The sequence below is a fragment of the Anarrhichthys ocellatus genome, unplaced genomic scaffold (assembly GCF_004355925.1).
Source record: "Anarrhichthys ocellatus isolate YVR2014 unplaced genomic scaffold, GSC_Weel_1.0 scaffold104, whole genome shotgun sequence".
Taxonomy (NCBI): Eukaryota; Metazoa; Chordata; class Actinopteri; order Perciformes; family Anarhichadidae; genus Anarrhichthys; species Anarrhichthys ocellatus.
In genome coordinates this window covers 245,004-272,993 of record NW_022280134.1, presented here as the reverse complement: position 1 = coordinate 272,993, position 27,990 = coordinate 245,004, and the positions used below count along the sequence as shown (strand labels likewise).

The following is a 27,990-nucleotide window of genomic DNA, read 5'->3' as shown; positions in this document are numbered from 1 at the left end:
TGTGTGTGTGTGTGTGTGTGTGTGTGTGTGTGTGTGTGTGTGTGTGTTTAGCTTGCAGGCTGAAGTAGTTAAGCCACTGGGAATATTTCATTAAGCATAGTGATTAGATTTTTTGGCATAATAGACTCAAAATGTGCTAAAACTTTAAATGTAAACCGGGACGATTTATTACAGTTTTCCTAGAAGGCAGACCATAAAAAACAAAAAGGCTCTCTGTCTAAGCTCGCTCTGCTGGAGCGCTACGTTGATGTGAAGTGTCGGGGAGAAGTGACACGTCCAAACCGACCGAGTTAGGCTCATTCAAACCAAACCAGAGATTCTAAAGACATGCAGCATGAAATGATGCTGAGATAACATGATCGATATTTATGCAAAGCAGCTCTTTAAGTGAGTCTTGATCCAGACAGTGCTTCTGTAGAAAATATTAAAGGCTTAAAGGGACAGTTCACCCCAAAATCAAAAATGCATCCTGCCTGTAGTTTCATGTAGGAACTGTGGCTGAAAGAAAATAGTTCCTCACGTGAAACCGCTCACAACGAGGTCTGTGGATGATCTAGAGAAGAACTGCTCATGACGTCTGGAGAGACTTTGCTGTTGAGTTTATTAAATGTATTTTGTGGCGCTTTAAGCCTAAATGCCATGTAGCTCCATTATAATGGAGAGAAGGCAGACATCTTTACGGCCGATATCTCCAATACTAGGCACCTCACACCAAAACAACCTAGACTGATAAATAGCACTACAGGTAAGAGGACAAATATGTGTAATATTAATATCCCTTTAAATCCTTAAATAATGAATAACTAATAAATGAATAACCCTAAAAGCGTGTCCTCATGCTACACTGTCGCTAACACGTGTGTCTGTTTGTCAGACTCGGAGGTCGGTGATCTGCGTCGGGAAGCTCTGTCCATCCTGATGGCCTCTGAACTCGTCACCCCCGACTCTTCCTCCACGGCCCCGGGGCCCGGCGGCACCCAGTACCTGCTCAGCCTGGCCCGTGTGGCCCTCAGCGCCAGCGTGGAGATCCCCGAGCTCTGGGGGGGCCCTGGGCCCGCGAGCCGCCTCCTGCGGTGTCTGCTGCAGTGCCCTCAGTACGAGGTGAGGGAGCTGGCACTGGAGGGGGTCCTGAGGAGGCTGCAGGAGGAAGAGGAGGAAGAGGAGGAGGAAAAGAAGAGGAGACCCGAGTGGCTGGACCAGACCACGTTGTCAAACCTGACAGGCCTGGCTCTCCACGAGACACACCCCCAGTGTCTGGCCAAGGTGAGACCACACACACACCGAAACATTACAGGAAGTGCATTTGTTATGCATCTGTATACGTGTCTGGGTCATTTTATTGATGTGTGTGTGTGTGCGTGTGTGTGTGTGTGTGTGTGTGTGTGTGTGTGTGTGTGTGTGTGTGTGTGACAGCCCGTAAGCACCATTACTTTCAGAGTCATCACACAATGAGGAAGCCTCTCCAAAAACTATCCATCACCATTTCAGTGAACCACGGGGACATTTGCCCGCAAATTGATTAAACGTCTAAATCCGTTTTGCAGAGGCTTGCGTGAGAGGCTAATCGGTTGCCGAGGGACATGCCAAGCGCACTGGCAGCGGTGCTCTCTCCCCCACTTACACACACTCCTGAGAGGTTTGGTCGGCTTCCACCCTTTAACAAGTTTTGGAGGAGGTAAACGCAGCCCGTTTCCTGTTTGGGGACAGAAGGCGTCCATAAAGCGAGGACCGGCAGATCTGTGCTGTTACTCCACTCGTTAACACTCCTCCAGAGCTGACGTGACTCAGCACTGCTGTGTGTGTGTGTGTGTGTGTGTGTGTGTGTGTGTGTGTGTGTGTTGCCACGCTGCTGCAGACTTTTCATATGTGTTGCGTTTCAGCTTCTTCGTTTCTTTGTATGCATGCATTGGGCCGTGTGCTCTCTGCCAGGCGCTGCTTCACAGGCCAGCCGTTAACGTTTAAAGCGCCGGGCCCCGTTAAGTGGAGCCTGCCCCGCGCGCCAAGGACACGCCGGCCCAAACGGGCCGGTTGCCACTGCTCGCCCTGGACTCCAAATGAAGCATTCTGGGAGAGGAGCAGGAGAGCAGCAGTGGGCCAAGGACATCGTGTTGGTCTGCTATCCTGCCCAGAGAGGATGCTTCCAAAGTCTGAGGAAGTCTGTTTTCTTCAGGCCTTATTCAAGACACATGTGTTGAAGGAATCCGCTGCATCACAGTATTCATATGGGAACGATGGAAGCCTGAATGCCTCGTCATGTTCTCAAAATGTAGAAAACATTCAGTGCATATAAGTTTGTAGGGTTTGTGTTCTTTATTCTAAATCGCAAAACCTCCGTTTCTACTGACGCCACAGAAACACTCCCTTTAATCGCTGTCAACACAATGAGATTATGAATCAAGTGTAAATCACATTAGGAAATAACACCGGGTGTCAAAAATCTGTTTTTTGCCAGAAGTCAAGTGGCTACTTGAGTGAAGCGTTCACTGTTAACAGTGCATGTTATCAGAGCACACCGGGACACTCTTCATTAAAGAGGACATCCCAATACAAATACACGGAGAAGCTCTGCTAACGGTAAAGAAAGGTTAGATATGATCAACCACACACTGGGGCAATCAGACGACGGTGAAAAACAAATGCACATTTAAGGGGCGACAGGTGATCTAGAAACACATTGCTCTATCTGCGCAATGCTGTTGTTAGGCCTGTTTAGCTCTTCGTTCACGGCCAATGACGGGGTGGAAAAATATAACAAAAAGTCCAATAAATATAAAAAGCTGCTGCTATGGCTGTCATATATTTGCTCAATTTGACTCTATTAACAATTCATTTTAGGTAAACTTTTTCCCACTCAGATGGCACCGATATCTGGTCCGGAATAATGAGGCAATTTGGTGTTTTGGATTTATTAGGATTTTCTGACATTGAAATAAAAGTCATGTAGTAAGATTTCATCTGGCAAGCTCTCTCTTTAGTCACAATCTCTTCCATGCTTTGGCTCAAGAGGCCAGTTAACACCAAGTGAAAAGCAGCAACGCCTGGAGGCTGTCCAGGCTCAAAAAGACTAGACAGCAGCGCTGTGCAAGCTGGGTAACTTTTATATTTAACGCTTTGTGTGTGTTCATGCAGGGTGGGCCTCACTGTTTATTTGCATGGTACAGCTACGGAAGTCTGTACCCTGAGTTGGCATCTTTTCCTGTGACCGTGTATATTTGAGTACATGGGCATGCCGAGCGTGTCTTAAGACGGCAGCTCATTAAAGCGGCCCGTTAAAAGTCAGAGGCAGCGGCGACGGTCGGACCAGCTGGGATTCAAACCGCGTGAGCGTTTCAGTTCTGCAATAAAGAGAGAGAGTGAACAATGACACTGGCTTGGCATGTCTGGGCCCAGTGATGGGTTCACTCTCATTGGAGTTAAGAGGAGCAGATGTTGTTTGTGAAACACTGTCTGAAACATACACAACGTCCACCACCAAGTATAAGCTGCTGTAGTTATTGGTGCATCGGTGCCCTTTTTTGTCCACTGCTTTGTGGACAAGTTGTAGACGGTCGGCCAGAGCACTTTGTTGTCCAAGTATTTGCAGCCACGCCTCTCGTTTTGTCACCATGAAAGCTGCAGGGTGCGTTTGAGACGGGGAGAGGACACACACCGCTGTCGCACACATTGACATTGTATAGTGGACGCACCACCCATTGGTTTTTGGAATGCTCCCCCGTTGCCATCTTGTTTTTTTGCAACCAGCAGTGATACGAGAGGGTAGAGCCAAGTACAACCGGACAACAAAATGTTACAATTAACTGTCATGAAATGAAAACACACTGTGAAAGGGTTAAAGTTCTAAATGAAAATCAGGCTTTATTGAAGAGGATGTCGGGTCATGTTCTCATTGACCTCTGATGGCCACTACAGAGTGCAAGTTTAAGGTCTCACGTCAGCGCATCACATAAATATGGCTCATATTAAAACTCAACCATGCTCCACCATGTTCACCAGCTGGTCTTTAGCACCAGCTTTGTCCGTCTCTCATTTGGCGCTTGGCAGGAAGGGTACGGCGAGTTTATCAGGGTTTTTGGTGCTAAAAAAACGCTTCCTGCTGCAGCTGAAAATAAGGATTTTTGAGAGTGTAGCTTGTGAGCCGGAGAACCCCCCCAAAAAAAGAGCTTGACGATGCTTCACAGAGCTGAGAGAAACTGCAGAGTTGGTTGATAATTCTGCGGGTTTGTTACTACAGCATTAGCGACCCTTTGACAATACAGTCACACACACGCACACACACGTACAGATGTTTACGCACAGACATCGCATGGGCCCGCTCTCCACCCACACACACACCGATCCTATAAAGCAAGCTTTATGTTAAAGCTCTAATAACAGGCTGGGGGCCTCGAAAGAAATAATAATCATCGAGATGTGCAGCAGGAATGTCAACATGTGTTCCCGGGTGGATGTGTGTTTTAAAAACGGGGTCTCACGCCGAGGCAAAACTTGTCCTTTTTCCCCCTCCTCCCGGAGGAGTGACCGGCCAAAGAAGAACATCGTGGGAAGGATGGAGAGGAGGGGGTGAAGGAAGCAGGAAGTCAAGTTTAGGAGGTGAAGCTAAACGGTTGCTAGCAGTAGCTTAAAGAGGAGCGTGTTACTGCCTGAGTGAATTCTGCATGTCTTCTTTAACGCGTATTACATTTGTGTACAAGGGGAGAGCGAGGCAGCTGTGTGCCCGTGGTTAGCGTGTGCGTAGGGAGGATCTGACCGGTGGGGTTGAAAATACCGTCGGGGGCAACTTGCCAGCCCGCGCTGCAGAGAGAGGACACCAAAAGCTGTGTTGATGGACGACCTCTGAGGCAACTTCCCTCACCAGTAGCTATTGAGCGTGTGACTACATTAACGTCTTATTGCTTTACTCCTTTGACAATCTCTCTGCCTCCTCCTCCCCTCAGGTCCTCGCGGTGTTGCGTGTGTTGAGCTCCCGCGGAGAGCTCGAGTGGAGGGACGGCGCTGACCTCTTGTCCCAGGAGGAGGCCCTGCTGCGCCTTCTGGCCCTGGCTCAGGATTCTGCTCACAGGTCAGAGAAGACAACGCGGACATGTGCAGATAATCTTCATCTTTTCAAAGTGGTGATTTGTAATTTGGAGGTGAATAGAATTTCCTTTTCGGGTGCTTAGAAGTGCAGTAAGCGAGTAATTTGGGTGAAGCAGCCCTTTAATTTGACATTTTAGTGCAGCGGAGGGGAGGACGAAACGAAAGCCAATCACAGACCAACAATCCAAACGCTTTAACCTTTAACCTCCTATGTGATTGACGAGCCCCGGGGCCGCTCTGCTTCTTCATCCTCTCATGTCGGACTGAGGACAGACCGGACGCTACGGTGACTCTATCGCCTCTCCAGGTACTAGTAGCACTACAAGACGGGACGTGCCGAGGCTAGCTGGTTAGCATGCTCACTTCAGGAGATATCTCTGCAACGAAGTACACGATAGAAGTCTCTGACACAACCTCAACACTGTTACGTCTTCACATTCGGTGGACGAAAAATTCTGGCCTGATCTTGCCCCTTTCAGTATTGGAACCTGCATTCACAGTTTTAACCAAAACGTATTTCAAAGAATAGGATCAAAAAAGTACCATACCTGAAATATCATACCCCCTTGAATTATACAAATGTCTTGAATCACCAAAAGGTTTTACAACCAGTTAAACTACCAAAAGTAGAGTATGTGAAATGTTTGTGTTTCCAGACTATTGGCTCCATTCTGTTTTCTAATATATAGAATTCAAAAAGTTGTAGAGTGTTCTTCATGGCGTTTAGAGGAGGCAGACTCGAGGATGAAATGATTTTGAAGGTCAAAGGTCAAGATGACTGTGACCTCGCGACCTTCCCGTCCTCTTGGATGTGATATCTCAGGAACGGCTCCAGCGAATTTCTTCAAAGTTGACGTGAACGTTAACTTGCAGTCGAGGTTTTGGTGGTCAAAGGTCAGACATGGATGTAAACTGCAACATGACTGTGTGGTGGAGGTGTACAACCACTAGGCGGTAATTCAAGTTTTTAAGATCATTTTGATTGTGTCTATGCATGTGGTTGTGTTTTCTGGGCCTTAGATTATACATCGTGAACATACAGTAGGCCCTGATTTCTGTGCTCCATGAACTACAACAGACCAAAACCTGTAACTTTAATTCGTTTCAAGGTAAATGCAGGAAACAGGGCCGCTAACCGCGTGACTCCAAAACACTTTGGGGAAAACTCGCTGTCAAAACAGCGCCTAAGCAAATCCAGACCAGCTTTTCAGCCGTGATGGATGAAAGAGACACGAATGCATTACACAATGAGATGCAACCCACTCTCCTCCACCGCCTGTTGTTTCTGTCTCCTTCCACCTGTGAAGGAGCCCTCATTCGGCTGTGGCAGGCTGGATGTCAGAGCCAGAGTCAATGGAGGAGGGACATCCAAGGATCACTGGCTGCACCTTAACCCCACACCTGGGCACACCTGGAGCTTAGTGGCCTCTTTCTGCGTGGGTGCTCAGCTATCAGTGCAGTATTGTCAGCCAGCAACAGAGATGGGAAGTTTAAAATGAAAAAAACAAAAAACAGATGAAAGCTGATATTTGTGCTCTCAAAGGCCGTCATTAGAGCATTATTCCTACTTGAGATTATTCACACCTGTCATGCTGAAACCATTATATTTCTGTGAGAGACACTCCGTCCTCTTACCACAAACTGATTTGTGTGTGTGTGTGTGTGTGTGTGTGTGTGTGTGTGTGTGTGTGTGTCACCTTCCTTGACAAGCCGCCGCTGTACTTTTCTCCCCCCGACAAGAGAATACAGGCTTGAATCCGGATTGGATTACAAAGGCTCTTAGCCGTGTAAAGTCTTTTCCTGGCCACAATCTCTGGACCCCGGGATCCACTTTCCCTCTGAAACGGCCCCAGGGTTATGATTAGAGCCGCGGAGGGAGGGGATTGGGTTGCTGGCCGCCCTTGTCTGCTGCGTGATTGAATGGCCCCCGGGCTAATGTGATCCATAATCTGGTGGCGAGTACCAGCACACTTCTTTTTGTGGGTTGTAAGCAGCGTCGGAAATACACGAGGGCAAAGGGCAAAACTGCCCCTAAGAAATATAATTTTGCCCCTGATATCACTAGGAGAGGGGCAAAAAATGCCCCCGAACTTTCTAAATGAATAAATAAATGGAGCGCTTCTTAATCAGACCTGTGACTGCGAGACTGTGGTCAACTCAGCAGACACTTACACTTTAGTGCACCTATATGCTGAAATTCACGGTAAACACATTCAAACGGCACAGATCGGGAAACTACACCTAAATTGTGCGTAAAGTGTCTTTATTCTTTGATTTGAGGGTTGGTGGAAATGAATAATACCTGACTGACAGTCAATTAAGATATTTTACTAAGCAAAAACTCTGAACTGAATTTGTACCTTCAAATGGCACATTTTTGAAATTTTTAAGGTGCTATAAAAATCTTTTTCTCAAAAATTCCATACAATGACTAATGCATAAGTTCAGGACAAAAATGGGTAATATCACAATATTTGAGGTGCTACAAAAATATTTTTCTCAAGAATTCCATACAATGTATATGTAATCAAGGCATCGTTGACTTAATAATTGTTAATAGTTGTTTAAAAAATGTAATAATGACAACAAATAACAACAAAGAAATAAGAATAAATTGAATATGATTGTCTGATTTATGTTTGTTTTTTGTTAAAAAAATCTAAGAAAACACTTTGAATCTGTAGACTACTGCCTAATAGTCTTATTATTGCCATTTGATAACAATTGCTCATATACTGTAAGCCTAAATATGTATATTTATTATTTTGAACAAAGGTTAAATGTTATTTCACAAGTTTCAAAAAGTGCCCCCAATTTTTTTTAAATGCCCCTGGATTTCAGTCAGTGGGGGCAAAAATTGCCCCCAAAAAAATATGTAAATTTCCTACCCTGGTTGTAAGTCAATACAGTTGAGCGATGTGCGAGTAGTTGATGGTTAGGTTACCGCGGAACAACCTGAGGAGCGCACAATTATCTTCACACCCTCTCACTGCACTAATATATCAAACTCAAAGGGTCGGTTCATCTAAATTTATTAAAAACATCTACTCACTTTCTGTGCTTCCAGTGCTGTTACCACGAGCCGAAAAAAGCAAAAAAAAATGTCGGTGAGTAGCCGTTGAAGTGTTGCTCAGGAGTTCGTTATATAGCACCGGGAACTGGCTAACAGCGTTTAAAAAAAAAAATGTAACGGAACGGGGAGAAACAAAACCGCATGATTGGTCGAAGCTTCGACAAGTTATCAGAGCGCCAAAGAAATGTCATCGGCTTCCATTGAAGATGACTTGCAACCTGTTGCTTGCAGCATAAAACACCCAAAATGAAGATCTATTCGCCTCCATTGTATTGAAGAGAAGAGTGAGGTGGATGTGAAAGTTAATTGGGTTTACCAATATATAGCCCCAAATTACAATTCACTAATTTGCCTTAAATTACCCCCCACCCCCTAAAAAAGAGAAACATCAGATAGAGCCACAGAGCAGAGATCCCTCTTCAAGGACAGATGTTAAAAATATGCTAACCAAAGTTATTCTTATACATTTGGGAGCTGGTATCAGGTGTTGGATGTTGTGTTTCAGTGTGGAGCTCCACTGTGCTGCCCTGACCCTGCTCTCTCAGCTGGTGGTTCAACTGGTGAACTCTAATCCCCAGGTAAAGACTGACTACTACTTCTACTACTACTACTCCTCCTTCTCCTCCTCCTCCTCCTCTCTTAACCGGTATTGAAAGATGTGTTGGCGGCCTTTGCTGAAATTCACAATTCCCAAATACAGGATGATGTTGGTTGTAACTGTTTGTGGTAGCTTAGGCTACATCCACACTTGCTATGTGTACGCCTAGTGTCCACAATCCTCCGCCGTTTTCGAACCACTAAAACGGAGACTTTTGAAAACCCGGCTGACGCCATTTTATTTATTTTTTTATATAACTCTGGGTTTTCATTCTAGTCACGATTGGCAAAAACGTAGACGTTTGAAAACGATGTTCGCTTCCTGATTGGTTCTTATCAGTCGCGACCTGTCCTTTCCTGATTCATGACGCCTCGACCACTAGCGGTTCATTCAACATGGACATTGAGTTACAGCCTGTTGCCGACCTTGTCGTCGATGCTGGCGGCTTTTCGTGAAGTTAAATTCTGCATTTTACAACACTGCTACTGCCTACATGCCCCGAAACCGAGCTATTGTGGCAATAGTCCATCTGCGTCATCGACCTGCTTCCTGTTTACACTGGTATGTGCATGCCCAGTGTATGTGAATGGTCATGTGATCCATGCGTCCTCAGGCTAGTTAGTGTGTACGGAGATCGTTCTCGCTTCCTCTCGGACAACCTATTAATGTGGATGTAGCTTTAGCTAGCATACACCATATCACAGCATATCGCACTTTTAATTACAATTTTGATAATTCAATAAGACGGTAATTGTAAATTTAAAATATTGGCTATTGAATGTTAAAACCAACCAACCAATTATAGGAGTGCTTATGTGAGCCAATTTTCTTCCTTGTTAGAGATTTCCAAAATAAAAAGTCAACAAACAAAAACAAGAATACTGAGAGAACCATCTGATTTTCTTATGATGAGAAATAAAAAAAAAACGGGGGAAAAAAAAAAAAAAAAAAAAAAAAAAGCAAGTAAATGTGTTTTTCCGATCGATCCACCATCTAGGGTGCAAGTGCAGTTGCTTGTTTAGCCGAGTGGGGGTCGCTGGTGTGCTCGTGCTGCGGCGAGGAGCAGCCGGTGGAGGTGAAGCTGACGGCCGCTGAGGTGCTGGTCAGCTGTACGGCCACCGTGCTGACCAGCGCACATCTACCGCTGGGTGAGTCGGGCGACACGCAAACAAAGAAACGTGTCGCAAAAAATAGTCTTTCACTTTCTGAAACCTTTCATTGGGCAAAACTGTTATTTTGTGGATCTGATATACAGGCCTCAATATAGTGTGTGCGTGTGTGTGTGTGTGTCAGTCACCTTCCTTGACAAGCCACCGCTGTACTTTGTACGCTGTGTGTGTGTGTGTCTCAGGTTTGTCCACCTCACTTTCTCTGTGGAGGAGTCTGTTTACACTGCTGCAGGACGAAGACCAGGATGTGCGAGATTCGGCCTCTGACTTCATCTCTAATGTACCAGCACCTCTGCTCAGAACAGGTACACACACACACACACACACACACACACGCGCTATCTGAGGGCCGACAGCTGCCAGCTCTCAAGTGCCCCTCGCAAACTGCCGCGGTGCGACTTCCCGTCCTCGACGTCGCTCGCTTCCTGTATTTTCCTCAGCTTTCCTCCGGGAGCCGGAGCCCTGTTGTGTCTGCCGCCGCCGATAGCATCTCGCAGCGTAACACGAGACGGCAAAACATCTCTGGAGCGTCCCCAGCCCTTCGCGGCTACGGCGAGTCATGGGGGAAGACTTTTATTTACCATGAGAAGAAAAAAATCCAAACTTTTCCTTTAAAGGCAGAGCATGTTTCACGATCTGAGGGCCCAGGAAACGCTTTTTACAAAAGTCAGTTGAGGCCAAGATTTTATCCAAAAGCAATGTGTGTGTTCTATATGTGTTTATGTACTTAAGGCCAGATAAGATGTCAGCTAAAAATCCGATAGGAGCTCAACAACATGACCACGGTGGAGAGGTTTTCTCTGTAACAGGAAGAGAACACAATAGGCATAATTGCAGAGTGGGTGGAAATAAGAGAGTTGGGTATCCTCTTTTGTCCTTCCATATTCATTGCCCCTTTTGGAGATTACAGTATTGTGTGTGTGTGTGTGTGTGTGTTACTGGCACACATTCCCACTGCGGTAAAAGGAGTGACTGAGTGACTTCACTCTCCAGCCACGCCGCTCGAATGTCCCTGTTTTTTATGGAATTTCATGAAAACTGCCCCAAATTCCTGACTTTATTTCCGACACTCGCCGTACGCACAACAGGAATGTAGCGCGCAACACGGAAAGACGAAAATGAGGCGGCAAATTGGCGAGCTGAAATGAACGAACGAGCGACTTGGCCAGAAAAAAACAGTTGAATTCCTCACGTAAATGAGAAACGACAGAAAAACCTTGAAAGAAATCACTCGAGTGTAAAACAAAACAAAAACCTTCAATTGGAAAAATATGTCATCTTTGTGCTTTGAGAGCTCAAACTTAAGTGATGTTTCCAAAGTTAGATACACGGCAGTGGGCTGGGAGGACATTTTGGTGCTTGGAGAGCTTCGGCATTTAATGAAGTCATCATGAACCAACTCACTGCTGTCTTTAGGAGAACATGTCCGAGTGTGTGAAAGAGTTCTGTTAAAGTAGTTTCTTTCTCCTTTTTTTGTATGATTGTTGAAATTCCGTTTGCACCAAGATTAAATTCTGGCCTGTGCCAAATGTCAGAAAGTGTTTTTACGAGGTTTACGTGGTGAAGTTCTGGTCCGCCATGGCAGAGACCTTTGGCTTGATGACTTGCATAATATCTCAAATAGGAAATAGGAAGGGGATAGCCTGGCATGCTACTCAACACCACGGCTATGTAGTGCAATGCTGCGCCGATGGAAAAACAACACTGTGTGTTTGCAGGTCACTGTGTGTGTGTGTGTGTGTGTGTGTGTGTGTGTGTGTGTGTGTGGTGTTTTATGACCTGCCGTTGCAGAGTCAAGTATCTGAGGTGTTAGCTACTTCAGATGGAGGCGACGACTCCTGGCCCTTTGATATGGAGGACAGGCAGTGATGTGGGAACAGAGACGGGTTCTGCAACACACAAACAATAACAGAATGTAACCCCCCCCCCCTTAGGAAGGAAATACATTTAAATGTAATTGGATTGCTTTATCTCTGTTTAGCTGCTGATCATTTCCTTGCCGGACAGTATAGATCACATGTGAACCAGATGTTTAGCTAAATTAGGTTTTCTGCACAACAGACGGCGTGTATACACCAAGTATATCTTACAGCCATTAAAAGAATAGTGTGACAGTTTCTTTCCAAAATGTAGATGAGAAAATCGGTACCAATGTCATGTCTGTATGCTAAATATGAATCTTAAGCTAGCAGGCGATGGGCCTAGCTTAGCATTAAGCCTGGAAACAGGGGGAAATGGCTAGCATGGCTCTGTCCAGTACACCAATCTGTTCATCTGACTCTCAGAAAGAAAGCAAAGCAAGAAAGCTTTTCAAAATATTGAACCATTCTTTCAAAATGTTGGCGAAAGCTCTAAAATGACTTTAAAGCACTCAGTACTTGTTTTTTGTTTCTCTTAAAGTAACGGGACTTTTTTTGTGTCACTGGTATACAAACTTTTAAAAACATTAAGTAAGAGTAGGGCCAATCCTTGCCTTTTGATGAAGTGATTGAATGCTTTGCAATTTTTTTTTGTTTCACGTGAAAGAGTTAAATGTTTCTCTTTTACTCCGGAAAAAAACGCGACCTCTGATTTTAAGCCCGGTGAAATCCAAATAAACCTGTTTGGCGTGTGGGAGAGAAGTTTAGTTCAGATTCGCATCAGGTTCGTCGAATTCAAACTACAGTGGAGCCATTGTCCTGGACAGGAAGAGAAAATCTAATTTAACCCCATCCCACCCTCCACCGCCGCCCCACCACCCCCAGCATCACCCAAATACCTCCAGGCTAATTGGGTCTGAAATCAAACTCCACTCACCCGCGCTGGCCTTCCAGCACTGTGACGGACTCGGGGCAGGAACAGAGGGTTCACTTTTTATATATAAATGTGTGTATATATATATGTGTATATGTACTGTATATAGCTAAACTGTGATCCTCCACTTTTACGTTTTTTTCAAATCGTTTATGAAAGACGTTTATCCTACAAAACATGAAGTTGAATAAAAGTCACATATGTTGGACATTATTTATTGATCTTTCTTAAGATTAACATACTTCTTAAGATTAACATACTAAAACCGATACTTTATGTAAGTTTTACCCGTGTAAAACTTACTTAAAGTAATTCTGCGCTGTTTCGTGTGGATGTCCAATCAGTGTTGATGCTAAACGTAGTCGATTGAAGCAGTAAATTCCTCCGTGGTGACCCAGAAAGCTGAGTTCGCGGCTTCAAAATCTGTAGCTCTTCCTGCATTTGGCGCTGTCATTTGACTTGACCCTTTCTCTTGGGAGGAGTCGGGGGGGCGTGTTCTATGCTGCTTTAAAACGTCCTCGTTCTCTTCGCTTGTATTACAAACTACCTAAGTGTCCAACAGTGAAAATGGCATCCCAAAATACGAGTGCAGAGGACGTTATGGCTGACTCAGATATTCAACAGTTGATAGATTTGTTAAAAGATATGTACCGATCTGGTTAACCTGGAATTAGGTGATTTTTAAACAATTAATCCATAGAAACTTCATTTAACTCTGCTAGAAGGTAAAAAAATAACTAGTATATGAAATGATTAACTTCCTATCAGTATAGACATTTTGAGTTGTTTCAAGTCTCCCATCCTTCCTCCTGTTTTACCCACCGTTCTGAAGTAGTGTTTGAACTCACACACTCTGTTGACATGCCTGTGTTTTCCTGTTTCTCAGTGAACCATTAGCAAACCAACCCCCCCGCCCCCCACCCCCCCACCCCCAACACACCCAGTTCATTCATTCACAGTGGATGACGCAGATGAATGGAAGTGAGTGGCCTGGCGGGGCTGAAGGACACTCATTAAACATGCCTCGTCCTCTTTTAGAACAGTACTCACTCGACCATCAAACCTGGCTCTGCGTTTGGTTTGTGTTGGACGAGTCGCCGAACCGAACCAAAACCAAAACCGAACTTAAACCTAATTTAAGAAGAACCCATAAAGACGCACAGAAACGGACGAGTTGCTCGACTTTTTTTGATTTGCTGCTTTGAACCTTGTTACTGTTGCAATAAATACGCCGTTAATTCACGCTCTGGTGAAAACACACCAACAGACACGGTGTGCGTCTGTCTGCTGCTTTCACAATGTTCGACCGGAAAGGCGGCATGCGGAATGGGATTTTAACAAATTGGTGTGATGTGAAATAAAGTCACATGTCCGCAGTAATGACTGGTGTCTGCAGGCCGTGTTGAAGTGTGTGTGCATTGTATTCATTGCCGTCTACAGCTGTGGGTCGTAACACTTGATCGCGATGTGTCTTGAGGATAAAACGGGAGCGCAGAGTGTCGGTCGTTTGAATGCTCACTCTAAACTGCAGAGAGTTGAAATCACCAGGATTCAAAGAGATTTAGATCAACTTAGTAAACCACAAAACAGTGTGAACGCCCAATAAAATAAATGCATCAAACCTTTTTTGGTATAGTTCTCATTTATGTGGATTTTTGTGGCTTTCCGAATTTTAAAATGTAGCCCAGATTATATTATATTTTCTTTAATAGAAAGAAAGTGACTGTGCAGGACCCTTACTACGAACTAATGCTTCAATCCAGACAACTCGATACTCGAAAATGTCCAACCTCCCACTAAAGATACATACAGTGGAACACCACTCAAAGTCTGACTTCCTACTCCCTACTTCAACCATCAACTCGAAGGCAACGCTAAGTATATTAAGCTGTACTGAATTAAAATAGTACACACTAATGTATAAACCCATTCTACAATTAAATGAAATATGTGGCCGTGTTATTAGGTAGCTGGTTACGTGAAACGGTAATCCACGCTGCACCAAAGTCATTCGATAAAATGTGAAAACAAAAAACAGCAGAAAAATGTGAATGCTGCCCTGTTGTGTGGACTCTTGCCAAAGAAACATCAGTTTGTCAGGTCCGACATGTTGATTGTTTTTGCGCCGTGCAGAACTGGGAACATTCGGACCTCTGAGTTGTCTGGAACGCTTCGTAAAAGTTTAACTTTGACCATTCGTTTCCTGACCCTGTTGCATATCCTGCGTCTGAAAAGCACTGTGAAGTCAACCCACCCAGGAGTCCAAAGTCAGTTATCGGTTAGAGTCACAGAATCGTCTTGAAAAATGCTTTTATTGTGAAATTTTTCTGGCATTTCTTCCCACGTGGCAAAAGAATCCACTCATTTGCTGCTTGGACCTGATCAACAAACACAAGCAATTTAAATATTCTCCAGAGAATTTACAGGCAAACAACCTACTTTTTCTTTTTTTTTTACCAATTTAGTCAAAACATTACATCACCTGTCGGTTGTCTTTGATTTGTGTCTCATAGGAAATGTGACAACCACAGGAGACGCCGTGACAGAGACGGCCTCTGATTAGCAGACATTGACTTGTATTTGATCGTTTGACCGAACTAACCACTGACTGTGCTTCATGACAATCGCTGCTCCATTATTTCTATGTTAATGCTCACCATTCACTGAGTTTCCTGCTGTTATCTTCATGGTAATGTTTCCTGATGATGCTGTTGTTGTTGCTGCTGCTCTTGCTCTCCATGCTGTTTTCTCACCAAGCACCAGAGGAAGTTGGGGCTGTATGTGTTTTTATTTCACACCTCCATCTCACACCTTTGCTTCCTGGTGTCTCGGCTCCACTGCGGCGTCTGCAGCGCGAGCTCTTTGTGAGATGGAGTGCTGCTTTGGGCGTTCGAGAAGGTTGATGTTGTGGGAGGTTCTGCCGTTGTTGGCTGGAAATTTGTTCCCCGTCAGTTTTTTCTTCTTTGTTTTCACACTACCGTGATGCACTCTCAAGCGAAATCAAATGTTTTTTTCAGAAGCCCCAACTGGCCATCTGATCTCAGATTAGGTCCCGCACTTGTATTTTCTTTGTGGCCCCTAGACTGTATGGAATAAAGACTGTTCAGCAGAGCAGGTGTGGTTTAGGGACCAGTACGGTTTAGAGACCCCCAGGGAGGGGGAGAGGTTGTAGCCCCTGAGCCCCTGACCTAAATCCCTCAGAGGTGGGTGGCTGAACAGAGGAATGAACTTCCCACTACAGTGGACGTGATGACACCAGCGAGTGGAGGAGTGTGAGGCGGGAAGCGCTTCCTCTCATTTCACTTGTCCTGACAGGCTGTCGAAACCCCCCCCCCCCCCCCCCCCCCCCCAGCTGCAAAGGCTCAGGAAGGATTTAGTGAACAGCGAAGGTCTCTTCACTCTCTTAATTTAATTCAATGACTTAAATGACACGACTGTTGATCAGACACAGTGAGGCTGCTGCGCTGTGCGGAACCTTGGTGTTCAAAAAAAACAATCCTGTGTTGTTCTGTTGGAGTTTACAATCAGTTACCCACAATTCAGCACGTTTAGTCGCACAAAGCCTTCAGGAATAATATGCATTTTTTCCATCTCTTATTATTTCCACCAAGGATTGTGGGATTTTTTTGAAATGTAGTTTTTGCATGGATACAACCCATCAGCCTGAGTAAAACAACTAATGTGAACTAAAAAGTCAACTAAACTACACAATACTTAATGTGCAATACGTTCAGATAAGCCGGCTAGAACAGGGAAGGAAGTGACTCGGTACTATGCAAGATTAGATCGCTGTAGTTTTGTATGAGAAAAGCATTTTTATACCTTTTTATTAGAGATCTGACAGCAGAGAGAGGAGGAGAAGTAATGGGAGTGAGCGAGGTGTTGCAACAATGGTCTTCTGCGAGACTCGAACCTTTGATGTTGGTCACACCTCTATACAACCTTTGCACCCCGCCTCTTCTTCTGGAGCTGAATGTTTTGAATTAACTCCAGCCCCAGTTTTAATTGAAATTGTCAGGAATTAGCTATCAACGTTTCTAGCCTGAATCCATGTCAGTCCACAAAACGTTAACAATACTCATTGTGTACTGTATGCACTGTACAATAATTGTAATAGTGTATTGTATTTGCTGTTAGTGTACCAACCAATGTACATGAATCAAACGATGACTTTGGAATGCCGCTCATCATTTCAACTTATAAATGAAAGCAACATTATGGACGTTCATTCTTGACCTTTGAAATAGTGTTGACAAGACCACTAACTCCAGGTGCTTTCATCAGCTTTTTCCGGAGCTTTTAACCGTACCACATGGTCTTCATAAGCAGATAATACCCGCAGCCTTGGCTGTGCTGTATTCAGTGATGAGTATAGCGCCTCTTCCCACTGGACAAAAACACAATGATGCCTGTGTGTGCACGATAAAGGACTTGTTGTGGTTCTTGGAAATTTACATACTAAGCACTTTTTAAAAACTTGGTTGTCGGACATGACCAAAGATCGTAATTCAGTTTAAAAAATAAAAAAGCTCATAATGGTACAACTGTTATACTGTTTCCACAAGTGGCACAAGGTTAAGTTTTCCCCTCACACAGAGCCCTGCCCAGCTCAAATGTACCAAAAGAGTGCCAGCGGACGGAGTGTGTGCCAGTGGATGCCAATGGCACACACACACACAGCCTCACCCCATCGTACCCATTCATCCACCAACTGGCTCTGATATTGTCATTTGCGGAGACAAGATTGTCTTACATAAACTCACACAAACTCAAACAATACCAACATAGGATTAAACTCAAGCCAGCACACACACACACACACACACACGCCAGCAACAGCGTGAAAGACAATCCCCTTGAGAAACTGAGCATTTTGCGCCAAAAGCTCGCAGAGGGGGAAATCGCATTAAGCGACGTGTGAAACCGCCGTAGAAAAGCAGATAAATTGAATGCAGCTAAAATTTCCTATTATGTCCCTTAATGTTGGCGAGGGGGAGGGGGGGGGCCTGTAAAGGCTTGACATCAGAGGCCGGGCTGTCCCAGAGAGAGAGAGGCGGCTTCTCGGTAAAGAAAGGAATTCGTCACTCAAGCTCCTAAACTCTTAAATCTCCTCTAATGCGGTCCAATCAGCAGCCTCTAATGTTCACAGAGCGGGTTTCCCTCGCCGCTCAGACTTCAGGCTCTGCTCCGATTTTACGCCTCCTCTCTAAAGAGGAAAAACAATCTGGGTTCCCGACCCTGTGTGTGTGTGTGTGTGTGTGTGTGAGGGTGTGTGTGTGTGTGTGCGCGTGCGTGCGTGCGTGCGTGTGTTTTGTACTATATGTGTGCTGATGTGGGGTCTGTATACCTCCCTCCTCTCTTCCCATAGTGCTAGTGTTTTGGCTAGTGTCTCTCAAAGCCTTTTGAAGTCTGTGGTGTTATCTTGGTGTCAGGTGTGGTGAGGATGGTCAAGGTGGGAGAACAACACACACACACACACACACACAAACAACCTCTGTGTTGCTGCGTGGACAACTGGAGTCGTTAAATGAAGTTGAACGTTATGTTTTCCTTCCGTTTGAAGTGCATGTCCTCACACTCACACTTCCTCCGCTCTCGTAGCGAACACAGCGAGCGTGGGCTCATGCCGGGCCTCTGGTTATGTGTAGAAGCATTATGGCAACAGAGGGCTATTTGTAGCAAGACTACTTTTAAAAAAAACACATAAAAAACATAATTTATTTAGTCACTAAATGTAAGAACCACGTGAACGTCATGTTCACGCATGCGGGCGATCCCTTCCTACATCCATTCATTAGCATGTCAACAGGAAACGGAGCGCGCACGCGCATATTGGTGCAACGCGCAGGATAGTTGTGAGTCCACTCACACACGCCCTGGTCGTGGTCGGCTGTGTGTGAGTTATAGTTTTGTTTCCCAGAAGGCCTTCCAAGCCCAGAGGGGACACACGCACACACACACACACACACACACACACACACACACACACACACACACACACACACACACAGTTTGGATCTACAGTCAGCCAGGCTTCATTTCAACTCCTCAAGCACCAACAGTTACATACCAGATAAATTCTTGGGGGAAATCAGGTGAAGGTGGAAAATTCTCTACATGCAGGTGCTCATCAATCAGATTATATTTATTTCATATTTGATAATCCTGCCACCTGAAAAGGTTTTTTCCCCCTTGGGCTTGCGTCAGGCACATTTTTTCCTGCATCTGAATTTGACACAAAGTGTTCTGTTCATCTGTGGAAACGGGACGTATTTAGAATTATTCATTTCAGTCAGACTAAACTTGGATTAAATTATTTTGGATACAGGGACACGCCAACGGGTAATGTTTTTTCCTTTCATGCCACCGCATCACACGATACTCGGCGGGCCGGGTCTGCTTCATCATGCACATCCCCTCCCGTAGAAAACCCAATTAGAAACCTGTGTGCGCCGTTCATTGGCAGAGAAACCGGGTTTCTCCTGCAGGGGATCTCGGCGGTTAACTTTTAGGCTGGTGGAAGAAACCAGGCGCTCCCCAACATATTTTTTTTTTTAAACATCAGGTGATTGTAGACTGTCTCCTTGGTGGCTGCAATGTTCCTGGCCCCGTCTACTTGATTTCTTACTCTGTATGTTACATGTTTCCACCTCTTCTGTTGATTACGGCTCAAGTAACTATTCATAATCATTTTTAGAAGTGATTAATACTAATACTGTTAATATAGTAAATATAGTATATAGTAAATATACTATCAAGAAAATCACACTTAGCCGAGTCATGCTGTCATATGACTGAGAGGAGATTCACACTCGATCAATAAATTAAAACACAAAATGCTTTTGTACAGATGAGATTTTGAGAATAGTTAGCGTGCTAATGTGTGACCTATTTGGATAGAAAAGAGCTCATACGAGGATGTGCTCGCGCATCTGACCCGACACTTGATTAAAAGGCTGTTTGATAATGACCTCAAATTACAAAACCTCACATCAATAACTTTGAATAAATGATCAAATAATGATGGTTAAGTTCACGTGCGACGCACACATTTCTCCAGGTATGCTTCTATAACCAAAGGAGTCATCACTCCTTGCAAAGCCGTGAACTTTCAGGTTTAATATCATCACTGCGCTCCAGATGTTTCCGAGTCTGTATTAGCTAATACTTTTAATGGTGCGTCCTGATTTTTCTAACTGCTGTAAAGAAGCAGCAATACAGACCGGGTCAAACTGAATCACCAAGGTGTTTGCCACACTCGTAGTACATCTCTATGGGCTTTGTTTCTAGATTTCTTCCCAGTTCTGCACTCTGCATGTTTAAATCTTTCTCGGTTGATTCCCTGACCTCTTACCTCTCTATGAGCTTGAGCACCCCCTTAGATCCCGGGGCAGAGGTCCTCGGGTCACTCCAAAGCTGAACTTAAGACTAAAGGTGAAACAAAACCAGAAGTCCAACCACCACTCAGCTGACACGGTCACCTAATGACACGGCAACAGAAGTCGGCTACGGGTGGGAAAAACTCGACACAGTCGCACGCAGCAAAAAAGCTGTTTGTGATTTGGTGCAAAGACGGCCTTTGAACACGCTTGTTGTGGCTGTCAACCTCGTGTGTCTCAAATGTTAAACACTGTTTACAGACTTTGCATAAACGCGTGTCCTCCTTCTGCCCTCAGATGTGACAGGTGCGTCCGTCTGTCCTCCGGTGGCCCTGGACTCGGGCGTGGGGCTCCTGTGTCGCCTCTTCGAGCTGTGGGGGCAGACGCCGGCGGGCGTCCTCGCTCTGACAGAGTGGCTGCTGGGAGATGAAGACGCTGGTGAGGAGGCGGTTGCGGACGAAGCCAACGTTCTGGTGAGAAGCCGCCGCGTAGCCTTGAGGGCGACTAGTGACCTTAACTGACTTAACTGACTAGTGACCTTAACTGACGACGTTGCGCTGCAGCACAAAAACATCACAGGAACACTGTGTTAGACGTCATGTTCTCAGCTGTGATTTCCATGAAGTGAAACTGATGACCATGAAGGCTGTCACGGCTTCATTTTCTATGGCTGCACCACGGATTGTTCCTTAGCTGCCAGGGTGGATCAAATAGGACGTTTATGCACCAAGTGTAAAATCACCACTTAAGGCATTTGGCCTGTGATTCGGGGTTGGTCTAACTCCGTGTCTGTGTGGATTACAGGGACAGAGGGCACTATATTTTGTTTTATTCTGATCACAGTAGTGCAGCAGTCAAAACAGCTGAGTGTTTTAGGCCACCAAGGTTTCTGCCCTCCGGCCACACGTTGTGTAGCTGTCCGTTTCGTTAAACAGCTGAGAGGCATTGTACACTACATAGTGGACAGAGATACGTCGCTTTAGGCTGAAACTTTATAATTGTTGCGTTTACAGCTTGTTCTGTTGCCAAAGCAGCCCAAAGAATACATTTAATTAATTAATACTGATTTAAATCAACGTCCCAGTAACCAAACTCCCATTTCGCTTGTTACCAGGACGAAGAGGATTTCCTGTTCGAGAAGGGGGATCTGAACCTGTGGGCCGAGCCAGTCCAGTGGGTGAAGCTGCTTCACGGACACGTCGGCTCCCTCATCCTGGCCTCCAAGCGGACCCGGGCCCCAGGGTTCTCAGGGCCGGACCAGGTCCACCGAATCCGTACGCTGTCAACTCGGGCCCGAACCCAGGCCCTCGGCTCCCAGCGGGCCCTGGACTCCCTCCCTGCCCTGCCCCAGTTCTCCTCCACCATGGAGCACGCCCGGCTGCTGCTGCGGCACCAGAGGGCCACTCTGGCTCTAGATGTGCTGGAGAGGCTGAGGTAGAGGAGGTCGCCCTGTTTGGCTTTTAATTTTATTTTTTAGGGTAAAATTTGGTAAAGTCAAGGTTCTTAATATTGAAATGAAAGAAAAGTATCAGATGAATGCTTTAATGAACACTTGAGACTACAGACTGGCTTTGTGGTCGAGTCTTCTCATCATTATCACAACAAGGGAATGAAGGAAACAGGATTCTTCGTTTTTTTATTCTCTCCTTGTCTCTCACTTTTTCTGACATGTGTTCATTGATTACCAGATGTGTTTTTAATTTTTACAATTGCTGTTCCTCTATGTCTTTTTTTCAATTAAACATTGTCTGACATTACTGCACTTTGGTTTCCCAAGTCCTATTTTATCCCGAAAGGAAAAAAAAATGCTGAATGTCAACAATAATTGGAAGGCTGTGTGAGTGTTTGCGTGCCGAAGCCATAACAATAACTCTGTGCCGGAGCTCGGGCACAGCAACACCCGGCGCTGTGCTCCTATCGGCGGGGAATGTGGTCACGACAAACGCATCCAACGGTGTCCGCAAGTTTACCGGGGATTTAAGGGTCGGGAACAAAACGATGACTAAAGCTTCGAGCGTCGACTTCAATGGCGTGATTGTGCGGCGACGCTGGCTTTACTTCTCTTGACACGTCCCCAAAGTTGTGTTCCAGTGTTCCCCTCCAACTTCTACTGTATGTTTATACGAGGTGTTACTTTCCTGCGATATTTAATTTACTGCAGGACGGCACAATGGACTACTGTCCTGTGTGTGTGTGTGTGTGTGTGTGTGTGTGTGTGTGTGTGGGGATCCATGCTGCCCTCTCATACAGCTGGACCCTTCTCCCTCCCTGGTAGCCATGTTCCCTGTTACAGTAAAACTGACGTAATGTTTTGGAACAGCACAACATCACCCAACTTCTTTATTTTAAATCCAGAGCCGTGTGATGGGGGGAGAGAGCGTGTTTTCTGCAGACGACGACATGTTCAAGGGATTTCTCAGGTTCCTCGCCGTGTCTGTCCTTCACATTAAACTATTTATCACAACTTGCAAAGCACAAATAGTCCTGGGGCAGCCCTCAGACTAATTTTAGGGTTGGTAGTAGTAGATTCCAAGCTCTTATGTCACTTGTTTTTTGCCTGTTGCTATTTCCCCTCCTGCTATTTCCCCTCCCACTTTTTGTTTTACCTCCCTCCCGGCTTCTCCAACCAAACCATGCAGCACTTAAAGAAATATTGAATCATGTCACAGGGAGACAAATCTGTTATTTTTATTTTTATAACCACTCTTCCAATTATGATCCCATGTGGAAAAGGCTTAATGGTTACCAGGTGTCGCAGAAACCGGCAATTTCTGGTGATATGTGTCGCACAGCGTTTCTACACCCTCCTGTCTCGTTGGAGTCTCTGCTGCCAACACTGCAATCTTTCCACTGTGGGTTTTTTATTTTTCTTAAACTTGAGCTAACTTCAAGAGCACAGCGGAGTAGTTTGACATTTTCATGTGAACATTCTGCCATCCTGAGAAGGTTACATCACGCTGAGACAGGGGCAGCTTATTGCAACCGCACTTCACTCTTTGACTTCCCAAAAAGCGGGGGGGGGGACTGTTGTGACGGGTTAGGCTGTGTGGTTAAATGACCAAAAACATCCCTAAACATGGATGCCCCTCTGTGTCTGGAGCTCTACTGTATAAAAAAAAACACAGGGGACATAAAAAAATACACATTCTCTACCATAAGAGAGTGACATTATTACTGCGAAATGGGATCTGAATGGGCCTTGAAATCTTGCTCCAGCTCTGTCCAGCAGGGGGAGCTCCAGTCTTTTTCCCCCGCGCAGTTCTCACCTTGCCCTTGTGGGGGCAGTGTTGCTCTGCCGCGCCGCATTGAAAAAACACATTCCTGCAGTCTGGGCTGAGATTGTGAGAAAAACAAGTCGGAGTTTGGAACTTAAAGAGTGGCTCAAAAAGATTTCACCAAAAGCAAATCCGATTTGCGTTTCGAATGACTCAACGTGTTCTTTAGGAGCGCTTTCTAATCTCGAGGTGGAGTCCACATATTGATGTTTAGTTTTGAGACAATAGGGAAGTAGGTCATGTGCGCGCGCTAGGCATAAACATGTCTACTTTGCCATGTGTAGTAGAAGAAGGAATAGGCTGCTGTTGCTCTGTGGAAGTCGATTATGCAACCGGTTTGCAGCTAAAAATTGTGCTTGCACTCTGCCTGGACTCCTCTCCGCTCATACTTGTGGTCTCACCCTGAGAGAGTGAGGGAGAGTTTCCTTCCATTACAAATACATTTGTCAGCTTCCAAGTGTGGGGGTCCAGAGGTGGAGATGGGTGGCCTTGTCACTTGTCGTTTTTTTGAGGAGTCTCTTCAAAATTCATATGTGTTGCTTTTGGGCAAGGCACAAAGCGCACCCCCCTCTCCCCCCTAACGTGTGACCCAGGTGTGGATGTGTGTACGGTTAATTTTCCTGTTGAACAGCTCGCATGCGCAGTAGACGTTCTCCTGATGTGTTTCTACATTCTTTCGCAGCGAGAGTTGACCAAAAAAAAGCAAAACCAACTTCCACAAAATTGTTTGTGTGATTAAAAGCGTGTGTGTGTGTGTGTGGGGGGGGGGGGGGGGGTGTAGAGTTAGAGGGGTGTGAGGAGGATGGGGGCGTTTGCTGGGGTTGGATTTCAAGGCGTGGTGTTAGAGAATAGACGGCCAACCGGTGAGTGGAAGTTTCCTCCGGGAGGAGGGGAGGAGGCGGCTCCTCGCAAAACTTTGCACCGACTTCAGTTCGCCCCTCCCTGGCTACCGCCAGGCATTTATACCCATGTAAAAAGACTCGAGCGCACAGTGAAGCACTCTGGCTCAGCGCTTCTCGAGGGGAGGACATAAAGCCACCTACGACTCAACAATACAAAACCTACACCCTCCTTTTTTTCTCCACCTCCTTCTTCTGCGGACTTAAGCTGCACACAAACTTTTAAAGGCAACTTCTCCTCAACCAAAACCAGTCGTGGCACAAACTAACGCTTCCGCACGTCGCGTTCAAGGATCCTGGTCGTTCCTCCATGAAAGAGGGAGTGCAGCAAACTTGGGGAAAAGAGATGTCTGCGGCCGTCTTGTCTGCGTTCTACGACATGGACATGCTTTACAAGGTAAATGTTTGACAAGATATGGGGAGTTTTATTTGAAGCGCTAACGTTAGCGCGCTCCGACTTGTTGCATGTGTTCAGCTGCAACAGGTTGTCACGTTGCAGGCGAACGCAGCCTAAACGTGCCATGTGGTCAAAATAGTAAGAAAATTGGTGCCAGACGTGCATTGGTAACTAACTCGTGTCTTTTTTCTCCTATAGCAAGATAAAAGCATGAACATGAACGCCCTCCACATCAACAGCATGCTGGACAAGAAAGCGGTCGGGGCTCCGGTCACGACTCCGGGCTCCGGTGGCCCCTTCACACCGGGATTTTTCCGCAGAAACTCAACCAGCAACTTGGAGGCAATGAACAACGGCAACAAATACTCGATGGGCTCCTACGGGAGCCTGAAGGAGAACACGCCGAGCAGCAACATCAGCGCCACGGCCCTCATGAACAAGGAGAACAAGTTCCGCGACCGCGCTTACAGCGACAACGGAGACCGGGGCGTGCTGCAGCAGAAGCCCGGCTCTCAGATCAACTCCACCCGCTACAAGACCGAGCTCTGCCGGCCCTTCGAGGAGAACGGGTCGTGCAAGTACGGGGAGAAGTGTCAGTTCGCTCACGGCTACCACGAGTTGAGGAGCTTGTCCCGCCACCCTAAGTACAAAACTGAGCCGTGCCGCACCTTCCACACTATCGGTTTCTGTCCGTACGGTCCCCGGTGTCACTTCATCCACAACGCCGACGAGCGCCGGCCGTCTCCGCCCGCCAACGCTAACATGCAGGCGGGGGAGTCCAGGTCTGCTCGCGAGCTGTGCGGCTACGGCCAGAGGGACATCCTGCCGCAGCTCGGCTACACCCAGAGGGACAGACCAAAGCTTCACCACAGCCTAAGCTTCTCCGGCTTCTCCACCCACCACGGGCTCGAGTCTCCCCTGCTCGACAGCCCCATGTCGCGGACCCCACCGCCGCCCACCACCGCCTCCTCCTCCTGCACCTCCACCTCGAGCTTCTACGACGACGTGCTTTCTCCCAACTCCGTGTCCTGCATCAACAGTGCCTTTTCCTTTCCCGGACAGGACTTAAAAGCCTTACTGGCCCCCCTGGCTGTGCACACCCCGAGCGGTTACGCCAACAACCACTCCACCGGTGCCTACTACGGGAACATGCAGAGCAGCGCGTGCCCGCCCTCTCCTCCGACATACAACATGAGCCACTTGCAGGCGCTGCGCCGCCTCAGCGAGTCTTCGGTGTTCGAGCCTCCTCCCAGCCCGCCGGACTCGCTCTCCGACCGGGAGAGTTATGCGAGCGGGTCCCTCAGCTCTTCCGGGAGCCTCAGCGGCTCTGAGTCCCCGAGTCTGGACGCTGGAAAGCGTTTGCCAATCTTCAGCAGGCTGTCGATTTCAGATGACTAATCGTGTTTTCTTCACTTTTTTTGTTTTCATATGGATTTATGGACTGGTCCGGCAGGGTGGTTTGAGGAGCCATGGGTTGTCAGTGAGTGAGGTAGACTGTCCTTCAAGCAGAGGATCCCGGTCAAGACCCCTTTTGCCCCCGTGCCCTCCACCCCCCATTTCAGCAGAAACCACCCTGCAGAAGTGCCTTTTTGAGTAAGACATTGAGTCCCTACAGCTCCTGGGGTGCTGACCCTGCTCTGACCTCCCTGGAGGGGGGGCAAGAGTAGAGGATTCCCCCCCACAGGGATCAGTAAAGCTTCAGACATTTAAGTGTCCTTGACCTGGCATTAGTTTAGTATTTCTTTTTCCTCCATGTATGTAATATAGCTGTATTAAAACTTAGATAGCAAACAGAAGGCATTCCATCAGTGCCTTGCCCTAGGGCTTCATGGCAGCCCCCCTCTCCCTTTTTTTGCTCTATCAGGCAAGCCACACTTTTCCTGGGATTAGATGTGTTAACATGACTTGACAAGAAGAGACTGTAAGCAGTTTTCAGATTTCCTCCCATCCTGCCAAGAATATGCCTTGACTCAAAGTAACATTTATTTTTTTTTTGTCCTCTTTATCAAAGTGTTTTTTCTTTTTCTTCTCTGAAAGCTTCAACTTCCATTCCAGATCTGTCTTCTCCCAGCGCCACCCAGTGGTTCGGTCGGTTAGTCTAGTTCGTTGCTTGGATGAAAAGCACTCTCGAGTTGGGTTTGTTTGGGGAAATCACTGCTGATGGTTGAATATATATTTTTTTAGCTGTTTTTTGAGTGATATACATAGCTGTGCATAACTGGCTATGGACTATTTAACTTATTTATTATCTTGTGAAAAAAGTATAGGCTACATTGGTAATTTGTGTCCATACTGTATTTATCAAGTATGATGAAGCAATAGATCTATATTCTTTTATGTTTAAATTATGGTCGCCATTATTAATCTGCATAAAGTGGAGTGTATGTTCTTTTCACAGTAATATATATATTTTGTTTTTTTCCTCTTTTTTTTTTTTTTTTTTTTTTTGTAACTTCACTCGGTTATTTTTATTGTAAATGAGTAAAAAAAAAAAAATCTTAATTTAAGACAACGTATGTGATATTTATTTCATTAATTTTGTTTACGTTTATTAAAAAAAAAAGTTTGCGTGATTGCTGTTTGCTCCTGAGGTTGTCAGTGCTGTAGAAGGCTTTTTTTTTGAGGATCCCTATTTAGATGTTTCCGTAGAATGTATAAACAATGTGGTTGTACAGACCGTCCAAACCTTACTTCTTTTTGTCGATCTAGATCAGACTTCAGTGACAAAGAACCCAAGTCAATAAATTAACCAAAAAGTATTTTAATTTTGATTTATTTTTCTCTCTGTTTGCACGAGGTCACACTGTGATTCCAGCCACGTGCTAAAGAATGTAGCATCCCTTGTGCCCCAGTATTATTGTGTAGTGCCTATATGGGGTTCACCATCTTGACATGCCTTAAAATTAACCAAATAAAGTATTTTTCCTAAATGGCATCTTTTATACACCGGTTGAACTGAATGTAGTGTTGGATTCTGAAATTTTTTTATTTCTTAAAGGTTGTTACCACTCAGACACGCTGACAAAAACAACCCTAACCTTTCTAAATCTCCATTCCTCCTCTAATTAGATTTTTTTTTTTTTGATATTGAAATCTAGTTTTGAGTCTTTAGTTTGCTGGAGAGGGAAGTGGATGAACATGTTTGGTTTTGTACATAGTAGGTACAGGGGGAAGCGCACTATGTACTTTTGACTACTTTATCAGAAGTAAAGCTTTTTGAATGTAACAAACGGACAAAAAAGGCAACGAGAGTTGTGATCTTTTTTTTTTAGGGGGGGGGGGGAGTCGGTTCACTACAAATTGAGTGTGAGACTTAACTTTGTACTGTACA

At 45.7% G+C, this 27,990-nt stretch overlaps 2 protein-coding genes across 2 annotated transcripts in view; both read left to right on the top strand.

The window, feature by feature from the left end:
* thada (THADA armadillo repeat containing) overlaps positions 1-22,290 on the top strand; it is a 106,524-nt gene extending 84,234 nt beyond the window's left edge. Inside the window, exons 32-38 of the mRNA XM_031876143.1 lie at positions 875-1,263; positions 4,935-5,059; positions 8,655-8,727; positions 9,745-9,895; positions 10,099-10,221; positions 20,386-20,561; positions 21,203-22,290. Of these exons, the coding sequence (XP_031732003.1) occupies positions 875-1,263; positions 4,935-5,059; positions 8,655-8,727; positions 9,745-9,895; positions 10,099-10,221; positions 20,386-20,561; positions 21,203-21,526 (1,361 nt within the window). The 3' untranslated portion in view covers positions 21,527-22,290. The remainder of the gene's footprint in view (positions 1-874; positions 1,264-4,934; positions 5,060-8,654; positions 8,728-9,744; positions 9,896-10,098; positions 10,222-20,385; positions 20,562-21,202) is intronic.
* Positions 22,291-24,340: 2,050 nt separating this feature from the next.
* Positions 24,341-26,486, top strand: zfp36l2 (zinc finger protein 36, C3H type-like 2). Its single transcript, XM_031876152.1, has 2 exons — positions 24,341-24,659; positions 24,858-26,486. Exons 1-2 carry the CDS (start codon positions 24,573-24,575, stop codon positions 26,055-26,057), a joined length of 1,287 nt encoding a protein of 428 aa, XP_031732012.1. The 5' UTR covers positions 24,341-24,572; the 3' UTR covers positions 26,058-26,486.
* Positions 26,487-27,990: the final 1,504 nt, after the last annotated feature.

Coding starts and splice junctions, on each gene's coding strand:
- zfp36l2 (XM_031876152.1), top strand. CDS start 24,573: ATGAAAGAGGGAGTGCAGCAAACTTGGGGAAAAGAGATGTCTGCGGCC. Junction 24,660..24,857: donor ACATGGACATGCTTTACAAG/GTAAATGTTTGA, acceptor TTTCTCCTATAG/CAAGATAAAAGCATGAACAT.